At 43.3% G+C, this 24,588-nt stretch overlaps 1 protein-coding gene and 1 pseudogene across 1 annotated transcript; one reads left to right on the forward strand and one right to left on the reverse strand.

Moving 5' to 3' along the window:
- Window positions 1-1,979: 1,979 nt before the first annotated feature.
- On the reverse strand, window positions 1,980-9,502 carry Rrs1-ps5 (ribosome biogenesis regulator 1 homolog, pseudogene 5; annotated as a pseudogene).
- Window positions 9,503-9,773: 271 nt separating this feature from the next.
- Window positions 9,774-12,578, forward strand: LOC134478850 (disks large homolog 5-like). Its single transcript, XM_063274775.1, has 3 exons — window positions 9,774-9,966; window positions 10,707-10,869; window positions 12,027-12,578. Exons 1-3 carry the CDS (start codon window positions 9,816-9,818, stop codon window positions 12,160-12,162), a joined length of 450 nt encoding a protein of 149 aa, XP_063130845.1. The 5' UTR covers window positions 9,774-9,815; the 3' UTR covers window positions 12,163-12,578.
- The last annotated feature ends 12,010 nt before the right edge of the window (window positions 12,579-24,588 follow it).

The following is a 24,588-nucleotide window of genomic DNA, read 5'->3' on the forward strand; positions in this document are numbered from 1 at the left end:
TTTTGTTTACAAATGGACCACAAAAGGATTTTTTGAGAACTTGATGCAGACATTTGCACTTGGAAGAGAATATTGTTAATGTTGGCATTCATTCTACACTCCACTGAGCCAAGCTTCCTGGGCAAGCCATCCCCGAATAGGACTTGCCAGTGCCATTTCCACATCTAGATACCAGGATAAAGAGTCCCACTTTTAAATCCCCTGCCTGTGAGTTCAGAGCATTCCAGGGCTATCTGAAAAGCTCTTCCCAGTACAGGCCCAATACCTCTGAGTCTTTCTCATGCTCTTCCCACCCCAGCTTTAGTCTCCTTGATGGTGGCCTGGGCCCTTGAAAATGAAAGAAGTAAAAAGTTCTTGAGAAGCTGTGGCTTTTTGTTTAGCTTCTGGGTCTTAGTGTCTTTGATGAAAAGCTGAATTATAGGAAAAAGATTTTGCACATGAATTTGGGATCATAGAATTCACATCCAACAAACTGGGAGACTGGGCTCAGAGCTGGAGAGGGGAGACTCAGGTGGAACTGAGAACTGTCCAAAGCTGCATCCCATTTCCCTTTGCCACTGCAAGAGCGGGAGAGACCCATTTCACAGTTGTGCTGTGTTGTGCTGTACTAGGCTTGGTAATGAGAAAGCACAGGGCCTCCCTTTGTAGCCTCAAACTCCAGCTCTGCTGTCTCAGTTCCCCAAGCATCAGGAGGGCAGGTGTGGGCTGCCACAGCGCTAGCAGGAACAGGAAGATTTCTGTGTTTTGTTCTCTTCTTCATGGGCTGAGGCTGAGCCTGGAGTCTCCATGTCAGTAGCATCCTTCAAGGCTGTTCCTCTGCAGCTCTGAAACCTTTTGTTGTTTTTGTTTTTTGTTTTTTGTTTTTATGTAAACCAAGTTTATTTTTCCTTTTAAGTAGTGTTTATGTAGCACTATAGCTAGGTAAACAATGTGAATTAGTATAACACATCTCAAAAGCCAGAGTTTTGTTTTTGTTGTTTTAATTTTTTAATGAGTCGTTAAAAAGATGCATCCTATTCTAACAGGATAAATATTTTTAAGCATTTCACTTTGAGTTAATGATGGCTCACAAATGAGCAACTCTCCTCATTGAGGAAAACAAAAAGCTGTTGTGGACAAGGGACAGCTCACTCACACAAACAAAAAGAGCTGTGTAAAAATCACTAACTGTTCCCATATTAAACCTTGACCCCTGGGGAGATGCCTGGGGAGGTTTACTGTCAGAATATTCAAGCCCTGGGGCTCCCTCTAGAGGAACAACTTGAAAACCTTCAAAACTTCATTTGAAAATAACAAGAAAAATCTGACTCTACCTAAGCTATAAAATTTTAAGGCTCAGAGGTAGCATTTGAACTTTTTCAGTTGGAAACCTCTCCGGAATGTTTCTTGCTCTAAAGCACCCATGAAATGGGCGCAGCCACTGTCTTTGCTACTGTTCCAGTCCTTTCTGCACAGCAACACAGGGACAATCATCTCCAGTTTCTGAACTGCAGTCAGCTGTGAGCATTGCTCCAGTGTGGGACAGCTAGCTCTCCTCCAGTCCTTAGGGAGAGCATTCTTAACATTTGAATGCCTGTAGCATAGCTCACCTTTGGCCCTTCTTTGTTCCTTTTGTGGAGTGGAGGTGTCAGATTCTTCAGAAGTGTTGGGCAGCAAACCATCAAAGGGAATTCATGAGGCTCTGGAACATCTCAGGTTGTACAACAATCGGAGTTCTTGACCTTTACATCCTTTCCAGCTCCAGGGGACTCCCAGACCACCAGAGCTTTAAGGTCTGGACTCAAGATGGAGGTGAGTTAGTGGGAGTGGATTTTGAGGCGTCAAAGGCCCCCACCATTCCCAGGTAGCATTTGTTTCTTCTACTTCTTCATCAACACTGGAACTCTCAGCTGTTCATCCCACATTTTCTTGCTCTAAAACTCTGAAATTGAAAGTCCCCAATTAAATATGTTGTTCTATATGTCACCTGGGTCACCTGTTTAGTCCTTCTCAGTTTTAGCATTCTGTTAATAGGAATAACAACAAAAACCAAGCTTTTTGAATTTTATAGATCCTTTGTCAGGGCATGGTAAGACATGCTACCTTCTATGTGATGATTTTCTAGACTAAAGTGATTTCTAAATCTTGCTTTTCTCAAGACTGGATTGGTCACCTTGTCAATAACAGATGGCGCCTACTGATTCTTTTTACTAAGTCAGGTAATTGTGAAGGGCAAGAAAAGGACGCCCCAAACACCCAACTGCAATTAGCTGTGAACTTAGCTTTGCTGCACCTGGAGGCCATTCTGGGAAGAGAAAGCATCCATTCCAGGCAGTCCAATGAGAGGAGGTGATTGGCTTCATCCAGAGAACAGACTTAGTAGGGTTAAAATGTGCATTTCTGAGAATTCCCAGGTAATGAAGCTACTGGTGCTTGTCCAGGTCACAGTTTCAGAAGTGTTGGTCTAGCATGCCTGACTGGTAAGTGAGGAGGTTATTCAGGTTTTGATATTTATGGAATTTCTACTTTCCTGAACTTCTAGGAGTACATGGCAAGAAGGCTTGAGTCTAAATGAAGAACTTGTCTTCATAGTTTGCATGGTGGTTAGTGTTTGTTGATCGTCAACTTGACAGCACCTGGAATCTCCCTGGAGACTCAGCTCTAGGCACCCAAGTGGAAGATCATTTGATTATTAGCTCTATTATATAAGGCATTACTAGATGTAGGTTAGCCTCGGGACATGCCTGTGCAGAACTCTTCTGATTAGACTGATTGAAGTGGGAAGACCCACCCTCTGTGGTTGACTGGGACAGTGGACTGGATAAGAGGGATGAAGTGATCTGAAGACCAGCATCTTCCTCTGCTCTCTGCCTGCAGTCAGTACAACAGCTCTCAGGCTCCTGCTGTCCTGACTTTCCACTGTGGTGCATCTTGCAACTATAAAACAAAATAAACTTCTCTCCCTTAACTGTTGCTTTTGTACAAATATTTAATCCCAGCAACAGAGAAGTGACAAAGCCAATCAACTGTCACTTAAGCTCCTGAACATCCACAGGAATCTCAGCCAGGAGTCATAAGCTATTGTCCAGGAAAACTGGAAATTTAGGGGAAGAGACATTCTTTCACCATGCTTCTCCATTCATAAGCATTTTATGGGAACACAGACACTCAGAGACAAAAAGTGGTCAAATGCAATGGAACTTAAAGTACACAGCCCCCAATGACATGGTGGATCCCATGAGTCACGTGGTAGATGCCATGAGTCACATGGTAGATCCCATGAGTCACATGGTGGTTCCCATAAGTCAGATGGTAGATCCCATTAGCTCTGCTTCCTAAGCCACTGTGTACTTATCTCCTTTTCCCCTGCTACCTGAATCCAGCTCCATCTTGCCTGAATCTTTCTGCCATGTGTCATGGTATTACCACTTTGATTTCCCATGATTCTGTGCCTTTCCCTTTGTATTCTGATGGCCATGGTGCTTGTTCAAAAACCACCAGCTGTGATGGATTTACTCCTGGTGCTATCCCATAGCCACATAGTTGAATTCAATCATTACCCTTAGTGGTTTCAATTCTGCTGAGTCTAACACTAGTTTTTGTTCACATTTAGAGGACAGAGCCTTTGACTCCTTTTTATCTTTGAGGGGAGTCTTTCAACTAAGCTTCTCTGCCCCTGCACATAGAGTCTCTATGCCCCCTTGCAAGTACATAAATCATAAAATAACCCTCCCTCCGATTCGGTTGGTTTCAAGGCATGAAAAACCAGGGCCAGGCTGTTTACAGATTCATTACTTCCTTACCTTGTCCAGTACAAAGACTGCAGCACTGTATCAGGTGTGACACATGCTCTCATGCTCCCTGTTGCCCCTGCCCTCCCTGGTCAGAGTCCACATCCCAGTGTGAGGCCCCAACTCCATCTATCAAACTGCCCTCATTTCAAAGCCCCCAGTTATAAAAAGGCAGGGCCTGCCAGTACTCTAGCTCCTACTGCTGACCCACCCATTACTCCCCAGTGTGAAAACTGCCACTCTTGCAGCGCCTTCTCTGTGAGGTTTGGGTCATGAATCCACACTTGGGACAAGATGAAGCTCCTAAGCCTGCTGCCCTCCTTCATGCCTGCCTGCCTCTGCACATTCTGATGCCTCAGACCCAAAGCTCACCCTGGTTGCCTTTTTCTCCTATTTTCTCAGTTTAGTTCTAGACACTTTTTCAAATGAACTTTCATGTAAAAAGAATACTTATTCTCTCAAATCTTGGAAAACATAAAGAATTATGGACAAGAGCAACTGTGATTCATACTTTTGATTTATTTTTGCAAGGCATTATCTTTGTAGACATATTTATTATTCCCATCTGTAAGTAGTTTGTATATAAATCTGTGTTTGATTTTGTTTGTTTAGTCCTTATCCTGGTAGTATCTTTCATTTCTTTCTTTTCTTCTACTTATCATAAGGCTACAATTTTTTAAACTGTAATTTTGACAATATCTCTAGTTCTTCTTTTCGGATGGAATTTCAGGTTGGAAATGCTGGCACCCTAGGAATTTTTAGGCTCTTAGTGTATCTGTAGCATGGCTGTAATCAAGGAAGGATGTAGAAATTGACAAACTTCCCAGAGGATCGTGAATATTTACATCTCAATAACCTCCCTGTAGGTCACAGAGTTTTGCTTGGCCGTCCATCATTTAATTCAGCGTCTGTATGTCTGTGATTAGGCTGCATGGTTTTCTACATTTCTCAAGGATATGTGTTCCTTCTTCTGTGCACTGTCTTTGAACGTGCTGTCAGTTTTCAGTTGTCCTGTGTAGCCATTCTCAGTGCTTTAAGGAAACACCTGCTCCCTGAGAAGTTCTTCAGACAGGTTTGCTCTGCTGGGGACATGTTAGCACTGCAGGAGCACATTGCTACTGAGAATCTCCATTTACATTAAACCGTTCAGTCTTGTCTCCCTCTAGTGGACAAGGAGCAAAGTGCACCCAGCCAAGTGCTGTGCATGAGGTCTGTGCCAGGGGTTTAATACTTTACTGATCAACCAGTGAGGATCCCTGCCCAGTGGACTGTAACTGGACATGGCTGTCATCAGAGCAGTTTGTCAGCATTTCATGTAAAACAAACAGGAACATTAAGCTCTTGGATAAGCCTAGGGAATTTTGTTTAGGTAATATTAAGACCTACTTTGGAAAATCCACACTTGCATAGCTAGAGATTGAAATATTGATGCCAATTATTTGCTCATAGAAACAATATCAGATGCTTTTCTTTTACATAAAAAACATCATTCTTTGAAAACCTTATAAAATTACATTTATGGATTCATCTGGCGCTTTATTAAATTCTCTAACAAATACCATAGCACACCTTCTAACAGTAGAACACAAAAAATTACACCTACTTGGAAGTCTTCTTCAGCTCTGTCCACAAGTTTAAAGGTTTCATAGTGAGCACGGTACTGTTGGGGAGAAAAATCATCCCACAGATAAAGATAAAGGCTTTGAGAAGGAAGGATTTCCATTATTTTGTTTGTCTTATCCTGAAATTTTCAGCCTGTGGCTGATGGATATGGACAAGGAGCCTGTAAAGAGAAGCCTGAGGAGCATCAGGGAGACGCAGCTTATTGACTCCCTCAAGGCCTGCATTCTCAGATCAAAGATCCCAGGCTTCCCCACACACGTCTTTTGATTTTATATTTTTACTTTTGTATTAGTTACTTTATTTACATTTCTAATGTAATCTCTTATCCTGGTTTCCCCTCCAAAAGCCCCCATCCCACCCTTTAGCCCCATGCCCCTGCTCCCCCACCCACCCACCCTCTTCTACCTCACTCTCTAGCATTCTCCTAGCTTGGCCCCTCAAACCCACACAAAATCTTTAGCTAGTGTCCTCATATGCATACTTTATTCAGTTCTGTTTAGCTTCTATTCACTATTATTTGTTTGCTTAAAAGTAACTAGCAGAGACATGGACACACCAGTGAATTGGGATTTTGAGTAGAAGTAAAAAGATAGGAAGCATGATTATTAAAATTTAGGAGGTGATCAGATGAGAGACCTGGCCATCTCATGTGAATTAGTCTTTTGCTTAAGGTAGATTCTATATAAGGTGGGAGTAGGAGGTACCCTAAAGATAGACCCCTACTTTCCTGTGTCAGCCTCCATCTATGCCCTCATGTCACTTGGGTTCCTGTAGTTTCCTCAGAGTTCTGTGAGGTGCCTCAAATCATGACTCTCTCTGCTGCCTTTCAGGTCACATTGCTACCGAGATCAGAACAACCCCAGACCACCATTCTGAGACTAGATACTTTTTCTTACAGCATTAGCCCTCCCATGCCTACTAGATTCTAAATCCACAATGAAACAAATTGACCCTAATGGGACACAAACTTCAGAAATCATTATCAGTAGGAGTAACTGTGGTTAAGAGCACTGAAGGCCACCCAGGAACATCTCTCAGGAAAGACGCACATTCCTAGAAGGAATCTCCTTAGCCTCTGCCTCCAATCTCTACAGCAGTCAGTGTCTTGGTTATTTCAGTCCAGAGCATGAGGAACTTGACTTCCATTAGACTCACCTCTCACCTGTCACTGCTGTGTGGTCACCGTCTCTCTCATTTCTGCTTCACGATGCCAGCAGTAATAGTGGTGACCGTGACCACTTAGACCCTTCACTTCCCTGGCACAGTCCTGTGGCTTTTAACGTTTTCATGTTCTTCTTACAAAAGACTCAGTCATTGTCTTCATTTGACAAACCTAGGAATGGGTTAAACAGCCAAACAGCACTGTCCTTCAAGTCAGCTTAAATATCACCCTTTCTAGGAGTCTCTTTGAGATGGTGTCTAAAGGTCTCAGCATCCAGGTTAGAATCCTCTCTTCAGAGTCGTGGCTTTCAGGGAAGATGGAGACATCTACATCCAGTTTTCCTAGTTTTATGGGAAAGTCACTGCTCCTGCTTTCCATGATTCTCAAGCCGGAATGCGATGGAGTGAAGATGGCTTCAAGAACAGGTTCTGGGATATTATAAACACTTGATAATTAACTCGTGTATCATTTGCTAAGCAGGAGGTGCCCCTTTAATCTGCCAAGCTCTCCATTAGCCTTAATCATTCTTCTCCCTTACAGTCTGTGCAGATGCATAGGATGTTTTTCTCATTGTGTATCTCACTCAGCTACAGGGTGCTGGATGAGGTAGGTAGGATGAGGTCTGATGTCTACTGAATGGATAGGACTCAGACCACAACCTTAAATTGATTTAGAACCAAACATTTCACAGATGTGGGATATATTTCTTGGTTATGTCCTCAGAGAGAGGTGTGGTGAAATGTAATTCCAACCAAAATTCCAACCATGTAAGAATGATTGATAAAGGAATGGTTCTTGTATAACTAAAAGAAACAGTATACTTATAAATTAAAAATATATTTATTTATTTTATATGTTTAGGGTTAGAGGCATCACTGTACACATGTGGAAATCAGAAGTTAACTCATGGGAGTTTGTTCTCTCCTTTCTACATGTGCATTTTCAAATCATTTGTACATGTCTGTGTGTGTGTGTGTGTGTGTGTGTGTGTGTGTGTGCCCGTAAATTCATGCACACTCATATATATGCATGTAATTAATAATGTTCTGAATATAAAAAGAGCATTTGTTTGAGAGAGTGCCCTATGGTGGGTTCAACACTTATTGAGTAAAAGTTTTTGTTGTCAACTTGATGATGCTTTACAAGGATGATGGGGATTCAAACTCTGGTCCTCACATTTGCATGGCAAGCGATTCACTAACTGCGCCTTCTCTCCAGTACCCTACAAGTACATTTCATAAGCTTCCTATGTTTACTATATGATTAGTAGATAGAGATTCAGATTCTATCCATTTAGATTAAGTTGTATGTGTCTTAGTGATTTTTGAGAACATGAAGAGGTCCTTAGATGCCTGCAGTTGTGACTCATCTCTTTAATCGCAGCACTCGGGAGGCAGAGGCAAGTGGATCTCTGACTTTCAGGCAGCCTCGACTATGACCTTGTCTTCAAAAACAAAAGCAAAGCAAAGAAAGAAAAAAAGAAAGAGGAAAGAAAAAAGGGGTCCTCAGAAACAAGTCTGCGGACTGCTGCCTTAGGCTAGCATGAAGTCTCCTGAGGAGGTCAGACTCCTGATAATTTGCTATAATCACGAGGTGCTAATAATAAACGAGAGCCACTGTTATTAACCATGCTGATATTAATTAGTGAGGCCAACACTGCGTTCTGTGGTGTACATATACACAAGCACACAGGCATGCATATACACTCACACGCTCATAGGTGAACAAATACATATTTGCTCCAAATTGTTTGGAACTAGAAAACCTTTTATTTTTCCCCAGAATGTGGAATATGTGTATACCCATGAGACCTGGTAGAACAGAACCCTCCTGGAAGTGTCCCAAGGAAGCTTTGGAGACATTGGACACTTGCATGGTGCAGCCCAGCTCCCCCTTACTCTGGTGTCAGGAAGGTGCAGGCCAGCTAAGCTGGGCATCTGCATCTTGTGCATGCAGACTAGTTGCACAGATGGTTCAGCTAGTTCTTGGCCATGCATTCTTCTTGGCCTAAATCCTTTTTGGAGAACTGGTCTTCCATGGAGTTTGCACACCCAGGCACCTCAATCAGTCACTCCTCAGTGTCATCCAGGGAGGGCTTGTAGCTACAAGGGCATCACTACTGGCCATTCACCTCGTCCCACATGAGGTTGGTCCTCTTCTTGGAATGGATGCTCTTAAAGCTCACCAACTTCTACCAGCAAGGGAGAGCCCTTGGCCAGGCAGTGGCTTCCTGCGGGGAAGGCCTGTGTCAGGCTCCTGCAAGCACACTACCACTGCCTCCTCCATGCCCTTGGTCAGCAGCTTCCACAGCTGGTTGTTGAGATGTTCTGGGTTTTCCCACTCCGGGGCACACAGCTCGGCCTCCAGCAAGGCCCTGGCCTGGCACAGCACCATTGAGGGGTTGCTGTCAGAAGCCAGCAGGTTGCCCAGGTCGATCTCCAGTTCTAGCTCCCTGTGCACCATGATGTGCTACAGCTTCTCTGCTTCCTCCTGCTCTTCCTTGGCCAGCAGCACCTCTGCATTCTGCCCCTCCTTGGCTCTTGCTTGGGTCTCAGTTCCCTCACTTTTGGGGATTTTAACTTTTAAGAATAGACAGAACGTTTACAACTTGATGTTTGCCCTATACCTGAGCACTTTGTTGCCTGGAAACAGGAGTTTCCATTGTACAAAATGGGATTGTAAAACAGAGATTTCAGGAAAAAACATGGGTGAATATATTGAAACCATGCCCCCTCCCAAGGCACAGTCCATGAAACAATATGCTCCAACTTGCATACATTTAAAGGTGTAGGAAAAAAAACTATTGTCCTCCTGGGAACAGTAAACACTGTGGGAATTGGACTATATGTCACATGCATGGACCCTGGGTTTATACATTTCAGGGAGAAGAATCTCCCTCACCAAGCATATTTAGATTTTTGGCTGTTAACAAAGATGTTCTGTCCATATCAAGGCTTTAACCAACTCTCCCTGTCCTCAGCAACTGAGTTGTAATGAAGCAGTGAGAACTCTGAAGCTCTGGAAGGAGAGTGTGCGAATGGGTGTTCCTCGCTCAAAAGTGAGTCTCTGGGAAAGTCACTGCAGAACCTGGTCAGTCTGGGTGGAGGTAGTTAGCAAGTAAGCTATGGCATTTCCCAGTAACATCACCGGTAGTGTCTTCCCTGGAAATTCTCTTGTATCCAGGAGACACTGGAATGTTCTGTGATGTCAGCAGTGTTGTGGTGACACCAACTGCCTGAGCCATTTCCCTTCATTTCCTAATGGGTTCCCGAGGAGGCATGTTCTCCAGGATCCGCAGTCTCTTTCGGAGGGACAATCATATCCATGCAGAGACCAGACCAAGGCAGAGGGAGGCCAGCCTTCTATCACGTTGGAGAAGAAGACGAATGGAAAGGTCCTTGAGGAGGTCAAGTGAGTACTGGGCAGGGCAAGGGGAGCTTCCTGGAGGAGGTTGGCTTGAGCTGGTCCTTCCAGGAGTAGGACGTATGATTTAGAGCCTCAGTCTTCCTAAATGGCTGACCCAGACACAACAATTTCTGATCATTAGTTTGACAGAGAACCAAGACCTGTTATATGTCAAGGGGCTTTCCTTGGATCTCTTTAATGTCATGGGCAGTGTCAAAGAATACCAGGATGTGCCTGTGTAAGAATAACAAAGTGTCTCTCTCAGGATAGGCTGTGGAAGCACTTCCTCTCAGCTGTGTCCTGTAGACTACGTGGGTAATTGATGCCAAGAGGGATACTCTCCTGGTCATATCATGGTCTCAGTTACTTTGTACTTGAACACATGTGACTGGGGATTCAAGATGTTAAACAGTTTGGACTCAAGGACTTACCTGCCTCACATCAGACATTAGCTGAGAAGGTCCTCCAATTCTTCTTGTTTAGGCCAGCTTTAGAATTTCAGTGACAGAAGAATGGCTGTAGGAGGTGTGGTCTATATCTATGATGGCATATATCACCATATGTCTATGATGGTGGGAAACAGGAACTGAGCTGAGTTCAGCTTAAAGATAGCTTTCTTGCTCTGTCAGGGAGTCACTGTATCTGTAGAACTGTTCATCCTCAGACTTCTGTTTTAGAGTAAGCATAGTTTTTCTTGACACTATGTCCACATATATGCCTGTTTACTGGTGTTTATCTACCTACAGAGTCTGATCAGAAGGCATCATCCCAACCCTCCACGACACCTGTTGAGGAGGAGAGAATGAAGCGTTTGGAGAACCTCAAAATTGCCCTCCACAAGATGCAAAAGGAGAGAGATGAACTCAGGAGAATCCTGGCGGATTACCCAGGAAAGAATTTAAATGACAGGTAGTCACAATGCAAGTTCTGTTAAATCCACATTTCCTCACATCACAGTAGGCTACAACTCCAGGGTGGGCTCATGGTCAAAATCACTTTCCTGATTGCATCAGAATGTGAAGATCAGATGGGAATGAGATGGTGGCACAGGCTATTTTGATTCCTACAAAGGTAAATCATAGCCTGTGGCCTGAATGACAGTCTGGGAATAAGGGTAGTAGTGTGTGAGCTCTCATTGTGTGGTTTAAGTAGCCTGGACAGTTGTTGGGTTGTGGGAATTTCTAGGTGCTCTGATTATGACCAATCATTGTTGAAATTGACCTGGAGGTGCTTTGGGTTCAATAGGTCCTGTGAAGAGCTGGAGGGGCCTAATCCCTCTTGCTGCCTCACAGTGTGTGACTGCACTGTCAACAGGGTATCATTGGTGTTCTCTGATTTTATTCATTGTATTTTGAGATAATGCCACATTCTTGTATTTATTTGGCATTCTAATTGTTTGAGAGAGAGAGAGAGAGAGAGAGAGAGAGAGAGAGAGAGAGAGAGAGAGTTTTGTGTGAGTTTGTGTGTGTATATGCATGTGTGAGTGCGTTTGTGTGTATAACTTAAGATCTGGGTATTCTGTGTTCTGATTTGGCCTGAGAATTATCCTATGTCAATTTCCATGGCATGATAATGATGTGGCTGAGAGCCTCACTTTGAACAGTACAACATTTCACATCTAGTCAGGTGGACACACCTGGGAATCTCCTGGTGTGTGTTATAAATTCTTTTCCCTGTAAATACTGTCCATGTTCCTTTGGGTTTTCATGTAGCAATAGATTCTATGATTGAGAATTGTTACCTAAGAACAGGAGAATAGGCTTCATGGGTTTAAGTTGGAGCCTGGATGGTGGCACAGGACCCTCGAATGTTCTTGGCAAGCTAGTTTATTCCTTCAAACCCTGTCAGGGAGCTCAATCAAATCAGCTCCCTGCTTTTGTTTCCTGGCACTGCTGTCCCCGCGGCCATAATAATAAATTTAATAAATACCAAATGGACCCAGTACCAAGGAGCAAGGGTGTGGCATGTCCTAGCCTGGGGTAGTTCAGGATTCAGTCTAAATTCATATAATTCTTGTATCCTTCATTCATAATGTTATTTGATCCTTGGACCACGCCCTGCCACAGGAACAAGTTTGAGTCCGAGATGCTCATGATGCAGCACGAGGAAGTGATGACCGACATGAAGAAAATGAGCGAGCAGATCAATACCGCTTTGGTCAAATGTAAAAACCTTACACTGGAAAATGACTGGTACTGGTGAGTAACTTACAAGGTTGTGACCCCAGCACTAGGCAAGTATATGTCAGCCCATTCTTATCTTTGAAATAAAGTGAGGATCAGGCTTTATAGTGTTTGAAGCAGACCAGGAAGCCTGTCTCTAAGGAAGGCTCTAGGATATTTACGTCTTGTAGATAGTTTGAACAAATGGAAAGAGACTGTGAGATTCATCAGTCATTGTCCTTCCCAAATAGGGATCCTGTACATAGAAAATGTGTGCACAATGATGGAGTCATCAATCAATCCTGATGCTCTGGGGCTCTGACAGGACACACACACACACACACACACACACACACACACACACACACACACACACAGGACACATAGAAAGATTGGCCTCCAAGGGACATTCTAATAAAATGGACATATAAGCACACATAGGGATTAAGTCCTCTTCTGGGAAAAACTTGAATCAATGGTGTCAGGATTTTGAGAAATGCCCTGAGTCTTCTGGAATGTTGCTCTTTTCTCCATTTGACCTGTCTCTAGGTTATGCTCCATGGCTACAGTGAACTTGGACTATAATCTGGGGCTCTCTTCAGATCAGGATCCTAGAAGGAGGAATGGACTTGGAGAAGTGGGAGGAAGTTGGAGACTGGCTGGGATTCACCATTTTTTCTTTGTGTCTCAGCCGCAGCTTCTGCCCCCTCCTAACTGAGTGTTTTGAGCTGAAGAACAATGCCCAGAGAGCATGGAATGAGTACAAAGGGCTTCTAAGGGATCAGATTGCACTGGAAGAATCCATTAAGGAAACAACAAGGTTCTGTGGGGAAGCCAGTATGAAAATCCGTGTAACAAGCAGCCTCAGGTAGGATGAATGAAGCATCAAGGGCAGGTTTTCCTGATATCTAAGCATAAACCAAGTCAAACCAATTTAACCTTTCTCCAAATTATCCAGAAACTCTCCTAGGACTCATCCTGTTGTTCATTTCGTTGCCCATTTACAAAACTTTCTGTGATTCTAGCTTCATGCAAGAAACTGGAGGATTGAAAACCAAATCCTCCTGCTCAACTAGAAAACGCATTTCCTTAAGGGGGATCTGTTGATGACACATTGCACACTTACATGCCATTATGCTAGAGGGATGCCATGTGGTAGCCGTCTTTGTAGTGCACAGAACTGATTAGAGTTCAGTTCAATTGCCAAAAGAATGGCTCTCACTGTCAATTATGATGGGGCTTGTGGACTTTCTCTCCTTTCCCCGTACATTGAAAATGGTCCCTTCTGCCTTTCCAAATGGTGGTTCATAGTGACGGAGCTTGAGAAGCAGTGTGTCAGTCCTGTTCTATGTCAGTGTTTTAGTGTTCTTTCCTGTGGCTTCTGTCCTGGAGCTGACCGGATGAACAGGGATGTAAGAAAGGCTTCTCTCAGGGTGAGGGTTTGTGTGAGATATGTGAGGGTTAGAGGGAAATTTTTCTCCAACTCTCTCAACCTCCTGTGCCCAAGAAGTGCATTCCCTACACAGGTTTACTCTATAAGGGATGGAGAGCAGTGTCTACGCTCTCACTTGACACATTTCCTTTGCCTAATCTGTATTCAACAACTGTGCTTCCAGAAGGATGGCCTCCTCATTCTTTTCTGCTTCTCACTTATGATTTCTGTCCTCTCTCTCTCTCTCTCTCTCTCTCTCTCTCTCTCTCTCTCTCTCTCTCTCTCTCTGTCTCTCCCTCCCTCTCTCCCTCCTTCCCTCCCTCCCCCTCTCCATTTCTCTCTGACTCTGTGTGTGTGTATGTGTGTGTGTGTGTGTGTGTGTTTGTGTCGTTGGGCACAGATGTGTGAACATGGTTATGGCTATGGTACATATGTTACATTGGGAGTTTCTTGTTTTAAGTGTTTGCGGTATGGGTGCTTACATATAGAAGTGTGTATATATGTGTGTTTGTGCATATGTGTGTGTGTGTTTGAACTCATCAAGTTTATGAACACAGACACATATATTTATATATATTGTATTAGTCTATATGTACACATATATAAATGTAAAAGAGAGAAGAAGAGGAAACACAATGTTTCCAATTAGTTTCAAACTGTTCTTAATGGGGTTTTGATTACTATTGAAATTATTACAGTGGGAAAACTATTCATCAACATTGACATTACTTGGAGAAATCTCAGGAATAGGGTACAGGGATGTGAGGAGAGGCTGCTGTGTGAAATCCATGTACCTGAGTGTGGAAACTGATGACTCAGGGCTCTTCTGCCTCCTTTGCTCTCGGTGTGCAGTAACACTGGAAGGTCACGTGCTTGTTGTGTCTTCTCAACATCCTGGTTATGTTAATCGTTACCTGCCACCACTTTCTCTCCAGAATCGCCTAAACTTTGTTGAATATACCTTGGCTTTGGAGTTTGCTCTGGAATTTGTTAATTGAAAGATTAATTTGCTTAGAGTTGAATCTGCAAGCAGAAGATGTCCAGGAGTTATGCTGAGGTGGAATCACATTTTTGCCTCAGACAGAAACTTAGGCTCAACATAGTCCACAGCACCCACCCTGTGTTGGGTCTGTGGCACTCTTAACTATTGTTATTCAAAATCATTTGATCTGAGTGAAAACCATCTGTAAGGAGGGTTTAGAAAGTGATGACCCTCAGACATTGCTGGAGGTGTCAAATGGGTAGCCCTGTGAGAAGCCATGTACAACTCTTGTGAAAGTTCAACCTTTGACACAGCGATTCCAGAACAAGAAGTAGGTGTCAGCAGAGAAACTGTGGCACATTAGTGTTGTAGTGGTTCACCTCAGAGCAGCCATGAAGCAAAATTATCCAGAAGTCCACCAGTCAGAAAGTGGAAAGGTACAATGTTGTCCAGCGTTTCCATGGACTGTGGCTGAGTTTGATTATACCTGCCAGCATTTGACTTTGAATCAGTCAGTCTTATCTCACTTGAATTATATCTGATAGCATCCCAGTCCAAGTTTTACCTTGGATTGTGGTTATGGAGATTTCCTAGCTGTTTGTGCTGGTAGTTTGGCTGCCCTGTCAGGTACTGTATCCTAAAGGGACCTCATATTGAAAAAATGCAGCTCACTTTGCATGCACTGGGAAACAGTGAGCAGAGGATAGAAGAGGCTCACCTGCCCCCACCCAGTCCTCTGTTGCCTGAAATCAGCCTCCTGTGCACAGCCTTGTGAACTTGCTAAACAGGCTTGGCTAACAGGCCTAGATGTCACATTTCTAATTTCTGATTTTCAGGGGAATACACTTTATTGGCTGAGCTGTCTTTAGCCTATGCTCACTGTGTACTTACCCCATTCCGGTTTTTTTTTCTTATGCCACAATAGTAGACTGGGTGATCTCTTCTATTATCATTAACTGGGAAACTAACCACATTCTGCAAAATACTCTGCTTGTCTGTGTGAACAAATATATTTGGGTGAGTTCAAAGGCGTGTATGTCTGAGTGTCTGTCTGTCTGTCTCTGTGTACATGCATGTCTCCATGGGCAATATAATCTTCTAATGACCAGGATGAGGAGAGAATGGAGGAAAGTCTGCAGGATGCCCTGAATCAGAAAAAACTGGTCACTGAGCAAAAGGCCTTGGCTGGGAAGATGCGGCATCATTTCGGTGTCACTGAGATGATTTGAAAGTACAGGATGAGAGGACCCAAGTAGATTCCCTGTGCTTATGAACTGTCTTATTGGGTGTGTGACTTTCTCCATAGTTCTCAGCATCTGTCAGCTAGGAGCAGCTCAGAATACTATTCCTGTCCATTTTAAAAGAAATTTCATCCATGAAGTGTATGTGATCCATAGAGTTTCTGGCTAGTGTGTACTGATCCCTCCAGTCTGAGCTCTCTTGTATTATCTGAGCCCAGTGCCTTTAAGTCTCCCCACAAATAGTTTACGATATCCATAAACAAAGGAGTGGTATAGTTTATTTTCTGCATGAGTATCTCCTTTAGAGTTCAATGCCTACCCTTGGCAAGATTTCCATGCAGCATATTCTTGCCAAATATAATATCACTTCAGTGTGCATGTAGTTCTTGAGATATTGTTTCTCTGGGTCTTTGCAGATATTGAGGTTGTCAAGTGGACCCCAGGCATATTCCTGCACTGGAGGAATAATGATAGTCTTCATTTCAGTGATGGCCAGGCTTCCAAGGCCTTCCTATTGTTTTCTAGGTTGTTCACATCTGTTATCCTCTGACATTGAGACATTGCTACATGATTTTAAAATATAATATGTATGGACGATTGGAATTATCTGCTGTTCACTGTTCAATTTTTAGCAGTTTTAAAAACTGGGAAAATATGCAGGCCTGTGGGATCTCTTACCCTTCTGTCTTGGGCATGAGAAAATGACCTCAGATGAAAGATCATCCTGGATTGTCCTGCTGAATTGTGCTGCTGTGTATGGGAGAAGTGACATGGCAGGTCCTCACCAGGCCTTTTCCACCCCTAGGTCTGAACACTCCAGCAGACGCTTGCCCATGGCCCAGACCAGGACTACAGCTCTCAGAGACAGACCTGTCCACCAGGAGCACTGAGGGAGCAAAGATTGACAACACCTCCCGCATCTCAGTCCTCGTAACCATACAACAACCAACCAACCCGAATGAGGCGTCTACATTCCTCTTGAAGAGATTTTTACCATCTTACCTGCCGTTCTGCTGTGTTTGCAAGGCCAGCAAGAGGCTGGGGTTATATGTTGAAAAATCAGCAGCAATTGAATGCTGAGTAATTTACTTGTTATATTTGGTTTTTACTTTGAAGTTTGGTTGTTTTATGCATTTGGTTTTATTTGTTTAAGTTTGAAGTTTTGTTATTCATTTGTTAACTTTAGTTTTTCTTAATTAATATGCCATATTCCTAAGGTTATATATATTGAACTCATTGACTCCCCAATTTAAAATGTTCTTGAATAAATTAATGTTTGTGTATAAATAAAAACGTGACCTTTAACCCTTCACTCACAAGGCCGTCCTGAGTCGTGTGTGGTTCTTCCTCCTGTAACAGCACAAGTGTAAGGCAACAGTGGTTTTCTGCAAGTCTCATGCAGTGTAGGCTTCACCATCAGTTCACAGCAGCCAGAGCTGCACAGGAAACTGTGCTCTTGATGTAGACAGTGTGTCATGCTCTGTGGATCCCCCTTCATGATGAAAAATGTTCTCGCTTCATCCCTGTGGTCACAAATTTAGCTTCCTTTATAATGACAAACACAGAAGTATTTCTCTAATACATTAGAGGACATACAAACATTGATTATGGGAATATAAAATGTTCAGGACACACAGAGTTTGATGCCTGTGGATTCCTTGAAATACAGCATCAGCTATGACTGCACATTTAATGAATTCCACCAATTTTAGAGGAATGAACATTTTTACTATTTTTGTTGTTGGTTTGTTTCTTGTTATTGATAATGATGTTTTGCTGAGTTCATTTTGATATATATCATAGCTTCTTTTGGGCGGAGGTCTTACACAGTTTTGAAATATTTCCTTTTTGTAATTTGTAGTGATATTTTTATCTATATTTCAAACATTATGCCACTTTCCAGTTTCATCCCAGAAAACCCCTATTCTCTCCCCAGAACGCCCACCTCCATGTGGGTACTACCCCAAGTGCCTGTCCTCTCCCTCCCACCTCCCCATATTCGTTTTCATGCAATTCTGCCAACGGCCAGCAGAGGGCAGTGGATTTCACTCAGACCTGAGGTGACAGAGAATTGTTAATTGCCCCTTAGGTCCTCTGAGATTCAAATTCTCAAACTGATGGGCCATGTCTCCAGTCCCTGTCCTGGACTTTTGCAATGAATTCTATTATTTACAACTTGTCTGCCAATTCTGTGAGTTCATTGAGAGAGCATTATCTAATTTGTCATTAATAATTTTTTAAATGACCATTTACAGAAATGGGAAACATTATTTCCTTGTGCACATTCACTAATGGGCTTATATAAAACATATTTTAAAAACTAAAACACTATATTTAAAAAAACGTAATTCAAATGGGCTATATATATATAAGCATAATACTCAAAGATGAAGAAACTTAAATGACTTAGAAACTCATATTAAATATTTATCATCCTTGGACACTACAGAAATGCCAATCAAAATTATTCTGAGATATTTTTTCATACCTTTCATAACTTAGTTTAGTAACACATAAGAGAATTCACTCCTACTGGCTTATGGAGCAAGGGGAACATTGAGATTCTCCTGTAGATTTGCAATGCAAATTTCTGTAGCAACTTTGGAAATCAGTATGCTGTTTCTTCAGGAAGGTGGTAATGGGTAAACCTCAAGATACAACACCAAGGCCTATATCCTAATGTTGACTCATCCTAGTATAGACACCCTTTCTCCACCATGTTCAGTGAAGCTCTCTTATAATATTCAGAATTTGGAAATATTCAAGTGGTCCCTTACGAGATGAGTGCATAAAGAAAGCATGGTGCATTTCCAGACAGGATTGCTGATCAATAACTACAAAAGGAAAAAGGAAAGCATGTAATTTTCAGGACAATGAATGGGTCTTGTAAAATCATCCTGGATGAGGTGATCCAGATCAATGAGGACAAATGGGATACATATTCACTGTAATCTGAATGTTAATTGTTGGACCTGTGTAACTGTATGATCAGTTTAGTGTAAGGGTCAAGGGACGTGGGCCAGACTGTCCCCATTTTGGGTGTTGTTTGCCTTGATCATACATTTGTATGCCTTTCTGAAAGAGAAATGTATTCATTTTTATTTATATTGGTTAATTGTTCTTTGGCTGACTTTTGTCTGTGGTCCCTCTGCATGCAGTTCTCTCAGTGGCCAGAGGAGGGCACGAGATATCCTGTTATAGATGATTGTTAAGAGCCCTATAGGTCCTCTGAGTGAGCAGCAGACTTTGCATTGGGTTCTGTTGTTTATGGTCCTGAGTTTGCCTCTCCCCAACTGGTTATCTCTGGTGTTAATTGTCATGAGTGTCTCTGACTGGATCCAGCCTCATTGCAGGAATGTAGAGCTGTGTGAGCTGGGTGATAGCTGGTCTCCTGGGAGTCAGGTAGTACTGTCTCTGTTTAGGGTGGGCCTCCTGGGTCTCTCATTAGATCAGGTCTCCTGGGTCCCGGGAAGTACAAACCCACAGGCCTCAGAGAATTTTGAGAGAGTCTGTACTGTTATTTTCTAGCTTCCCTTCCCATTTCCTACATCTTCAATAGAGCACAGAGTTGACAACTATGAATTATATTTCCTAGGTGCCTCTCAAATCAAGTTTTGTCCAGAAACATATGAACGGAGTCCATAGGCAAAATGTCTGCCGTTTTCTTCATGATGTTTACCCTCCGTAGTACTGAGGATCAAATTCCCATATTCTTAAAGATAGTTGATTTATTCAATATCAAGGATGTATGTGTAAAGTATCAATATCCGGTGTTCATAATGGTCTTATTTTGGCTCCCAAAAAGCTGCACTTCCAGACCTGAGGGTCCCTGAGGGCTTCGAGTTGCCATTGCCAATGTTTGGACAGAAAGACAGAAGGACAGGGCAAGGGATTGGGAGGGAGTGGAGGATGAAGGGAACCACCATAATCCAGACTTAGAAGGATCAGAGTAAGAGCTACAGGAGAGAAAGCAGCCTACAATGTAGGTGGAAGGGATTAGGACCCTATTGGGGGTTGGGGTGTTTCCCAGAAGGTAACAGGCAGCAAAGATAAAACATAGATTTAAAAGTTGTTAATCCTGGGATGCTGGGTGGAAGGGAGGTGTATGGTAGCTGTCAGGAGGATTAGAAATGTCCAGACATTGACCGTGTGTGTGCCTGTGTGTGTGTGTGTTTCATTCTCAAAATTAGAGAACTCTTTGGCAGGTGCCTTGACTGCACTAAGGAGCCATGGCTGTTTAATTAATTCACTGCTACAGTCTGGTATATTAAGGTACCAGGTGAGGGACATATTAACCTGGACACGGGGTACACAGCCCAGTCAGCCAATGCACAGTTTATTCAGTTTCAACTTCTTTTAAAGACAAAGCAGGATATAAGTTTCCCACTGTTTCTAGTTCTCTCCAGAAGCTGTTTCCCTAGTCATAGCATATCTTGAATCTTAGTGACCCAAACCTCCTTGCAGACTGAGAAACATGTCAGCCGTCCAACTCTTAGACGTGTTAGAGGTGCTGCTGTCTAATTAAGCTATAAAGAAACTTACTTTCTCATGAGAAAATGACCATGAAGTTCATGTCCTCAGGTTTGCAGCTTCCTTGGCAGACAGAGCACCAGGATCCTCTGCTTGAGGACGTTTTCCTCCTCTGTGAGCGAACCATCCTAGGGTGCCCTGCTGCTGGCAAGCTAGGAGCAGTCGCCTCATGACATTTCTCTACAGTACAGTAAAATAGTGTCATCCCTAATCCCTAGAGGATGGCTCAGCAGACAGAGGGACCTGTGGCCCTGAATAGCCGGAGAAACGCTGCCCTCTGTGGATTGGCTGCCTACCTCTGGGCTATCACAGGCAAGGGAAAAGTCTCAATATTTGCACCAGATCCAGCCTTTTCCAATAGTTTGGCCCTAATTAACTTAAGAACACAATCATTTTAGTATTAGTAATTTATTCATCATTTCATCTACCTAATCCAGACTGTACCTAACATGGGGAAAATGAAAGGAAGTAAATTCTTAGTAATCTCAGATGTCAGAGTCAGGGACTTTAGAGAATTCTACAACCTTTGTTGTGTGACTAAACCTTCAAGAAGTTCCTCTTAAACCTCGAGTGTGACCCAGCAAGACTAAGACAGAAAGCAACATTCTGGGTCACTTTTATACTAGACTCAAGGACAATCATATACAACACACAGTCAGTCAGACATTTTATGTCCTCTCCTGCTCACATGGGAAGCCATGGAGCCAGAAACTGAGACGATAAACTTCAGTGCAAACAAAAGAAGCCAATTAAAACAACAACAACGATAAATAAACCCGGTTTGGTGGCACACACCTTTGCTGGGGAGACAGAGACTCCATGTCCTCCCTAGCCAGCCAGCCCAGCTGAGCTGTCCTATTCCAAGTCAATGAAAACTCCCGTTTTATAAAAATGGTGGACAGCACCTGTAGAGTAAACCCCAAGGTTGTCCTCTGGCCTGCACACATGCAAGCTCACACATGCAGAGCCACGGGACCACACTAGCCTGTAAAAGGCTTTTCATGAGCCAGGAAGATAGCTCCAGAGCATGAGCAACTTGACTTCCATTAGACTCACCTCTCACCTGTCACTGCTGTGTGGACACCGTCTCTCATTCCTGCTTCACGATGCCAACAGTAACAGTGGTGACCGTGACCACTTAGACCCTTCACTTCCCTGGCACAGTCCTGTGGCTTTTAAGGTTTTCATGTTCTTCTTCCAAAAGACTTGTGGGGAAACAGTCATTGTCTTCATTTTACAAACCTAGAAATGCGTTAAACAGCCAAACAGCACTGTCCTTCAAGTCAGCTTAAATAGAACCCTTTCTAGGAGTCTCTTTGAGATGGTGCCTAAAGGTCTAAGCATCCAGGTTAGAATCCTCTCTTCAGAGTCGTGGCTTTCAGGGAAGATGGAGACATCTACATCTAGTTTTCCTAGTTTTATGGAAAGTCACTGCACCTGCTTTCCATGATTCTCAAGCCAGAATGAGATGGAGTGAAGATGGCTTCAAGAACAGGTTCTGGGATATTATAAACACTTGATAATTAACTCGTGTATCATTTGCTCAGCACGAGGTGCCCCTTTAATCTGCCAAGCTCTCCATTAGCCTTAATCATTCTTCTCCCTTACAGTCTGTGCAGATGCATAGGATGTTTTTCTCATTGTGTATCTCACTCAGCTACAGGGTGCTGGATGAGGTAGGTAGGATGAGGTCCCATATCTACAAAATGGCCATGACTCAGACCACAACCTTAAATTGATTTAGAATCAAACCCCTCCATGGCTCTCACTTGGGTCTCAGTTCCCTCACTTTTGGGGATTTTAACTTTTAAGAATGGACAGAAAGTTTACAATCTGATGTATGCCCTATACCTGAACACCTATGTGCCAGCAAACAGCAGTTTTCATTGTACAAAATGGGATTGTAAGACAGAGATTTCAGGAACAAACATGGGTGAATACATTGAAACCATGCCCCCTCTCAAGGCACAGTCCGTGAAACAATGTACTCCAACTTGCATACATTTAAAGGTGTAGGAAAAAATATTGGCCTCTGGGGAACAGTAAAAACTGTGGGAATTGGAGTATATGTCACATGCATGGACCCTGGGTTCATACATTTCAGGGAGAAGAATCTCCCTCACTGAGGGTCTCTAGATATTTGGCTGTTAACAAAGATGTTCTATCCATATCAAGGCTTTAACCAACTCTCCCTGTCCTCAGCAACTGAGTTGTAATGAAGCAGTGAGAACTCTGAAGCTCTGGAAGGAGAGTGTGCGAATGGGTGTTCCCTCGCTCAAAAGTGAGTCTCTGGAAAAGCCACTGCAGAACCTGGTCAGTCTGGGTGGAGGTAGTTAGCAAGTAAGCTATGGCATTTCCAAGTGACATCACCGATGGTGTCTTCCCTAGAAATTCTCTTGTATCCAGGAGATACTAGAATCTTCTGTGATGTCAGCAGTGTTGAGCTGACACCAACTGCCTGAGCGATTTCCGTTCATTTCCTAATGGGTTCCCAAGGAGGCATGTTCTCCAGGATCCTCAGTCTCTTTCGGAGGGACAATCATATCCATGCAGAGACCAGACCAAGGCAGAGGGAGGCGAGCCTTCTATCACGTTGGAGAACAAGACGAATGGAAAGGTCCTTGAGGAGGTCAAGTGAGTACTGGGCAGGGCAAGGGGAGGTTCCTGGAGGAGGTTGGCTTGAGCTGGTCCTTCCAGGAGTAGGACGTATGATTTAGAGCCTCAGTCTTCCTAAATGGCTGACCCAGACTCAACAATTTCTGATCATTAGTTTGACAGAGAACCAAGACCTGTTATATGTCAAGGGGCTTTCCTTGGATCTCTTTAATGTCATGGGCAGTGTCAAAGAATACCAGGATGAGCCTCTGTAAGAATAACAAAGTGTCTCTCTCAGGATAGGCTGTGGAAGCACTTCCTCTCAGCAGTGTCCTGTAGATTACGTGGGTAATTGATGCCAAGAGGGATACTCTCCTGGTCATATATCAAGGTCTCAGTTACTTTGTCCTTGAACACACGTGACTAGGGATTCAAGATGTTAAACAGTTTGGACTCAAGGACTTACCTGCCTCACATCAGACATTAGCTGAGAAGGTCCTCCAATTCTTCTTGTTTAGGCCAGCTTTAGAATTTCAGTGACAGAAGAATGGCTGTAGGAGGTGTGGTCTATATCTTTGATGGCATATGTCATCATATGGCTATGATGGTGGGGAACAGGGACCTAGCTGAGTTCAGCTTAAAGATAGCTTTCTTGCTCTGTCAGGGATTCACTGTATCTGTAGAACTGTTCATCCTCAGACTTGCGTTTTAGACTAAGCATAGTTTTCCTTGACACTGTGTCCACATATATGCCTGTTCACTGGGGTTTATCTACCTACAGAGTCTGATCAGAAGGCATCATCCCAACCCTCCAAAACAGCTGTTGAAGAGGAGAGAATGAGGCGTTTGGAGAACCTCAAAATTGCTCTCCACAAGATGCAAAAGGAGAGAGATGAACTCAGGAGTATCCTGGCGGATTACCCGGGAAAGAATTTAAATGACAGGTAGTCACAATGCAAGTTCTGTTAAATCCACATTTCCTCACATCACAGTAGGCTACAACTCCAGGGTGTCCTCATGGTCAAAATCACTTTCCTGATTGCATCAGAATGTGAAGTTCAGATGGGAATGAGATGGTGGCACAGGCTATTTTGATTCCTACAAACGTAAATCATAGCCTGTGGCCTGAATTACAGTCTGAGAATAAGGGTAGTAGTGTGTGAGCTCTCAGTGTGTGGTGAAGTAGCCTGGACAGGTGTTGGCTTGTGGGAATTTCTAGGTGCTCTGATTATGAGCAATCATTGTTGCAATTGACGTGGAGGTGCTTTGGGTTCAATAGGTCCTGTGAAGAGCTGGAGGGGCCTAATCCCTCTTGCTGCCTCACAGTGTGTGACTGGACTGTCAACAGGGTATCATTGGTGTTCTCTGATTTTATTCATTGTATTTTGAGATAATGCCACATTCTTGTGTTTATTTGGCATTCTAATTATATTTGAGAGACAGACAGAGAGAGAGAGAGATAGAGAGAGAGAGTTTTGTGTGAGTTTGTGTGTGTGTATGCATGTGTGAGTGTGTTTGTCTGCATCCCTTAAGATCTGGGTATTCTATGTTGTGATTTGGCCTGAGAATTATCCTGTGTCAATTTCCATGGCATGATAATGATGCGGCTGAGAGGCTCACTGTGAGCAGTAGAACATTTCACATCTGCTCAGGTGGACGCACATGGGAATCTCCTGGTGTGTGTTA

Source organism: Rattus norvegicus, chromosome 15 (assembly GCF_036323735.1).
Source record: "Rattus norvegicus strain BN/NHsdMcwi chromosome 15, GRCr8, whole genome shotgun sequence".
In the NCBI taxonomy this organism is placed as follows: Eukaryota; Metazoa; Chordata; class Mammalia; order Rodentia; family Muridae; genus Rattus; species Rattus norvegicus.

Excerpts from the sequence above, each read along its gene's own strand:
- LOC134478850 (XM_063274775.1), top strand. The coding sequence starts at position 9,816 with ATGGGTTCCCGAGGAGGCATGTTCTCCAGGATCCGCAGTCTCTTTCGG. Across the intron at positions 9,967-10,706 it reads AAGGTCCTTGAGGAGGTCAA|AGTCTGATCAGAAGGCATCA; the intron begins GTGAGTACTGGG and ends ATCTACCTACAG. Across the intron at positions 10,870-12,026 it reads GGAAAGAATTTAAATGACAG|GAACAAGTTTGAGTCCGAGA; the intron begins GTAGTCACAATG and ends GCCCTGCCACAG.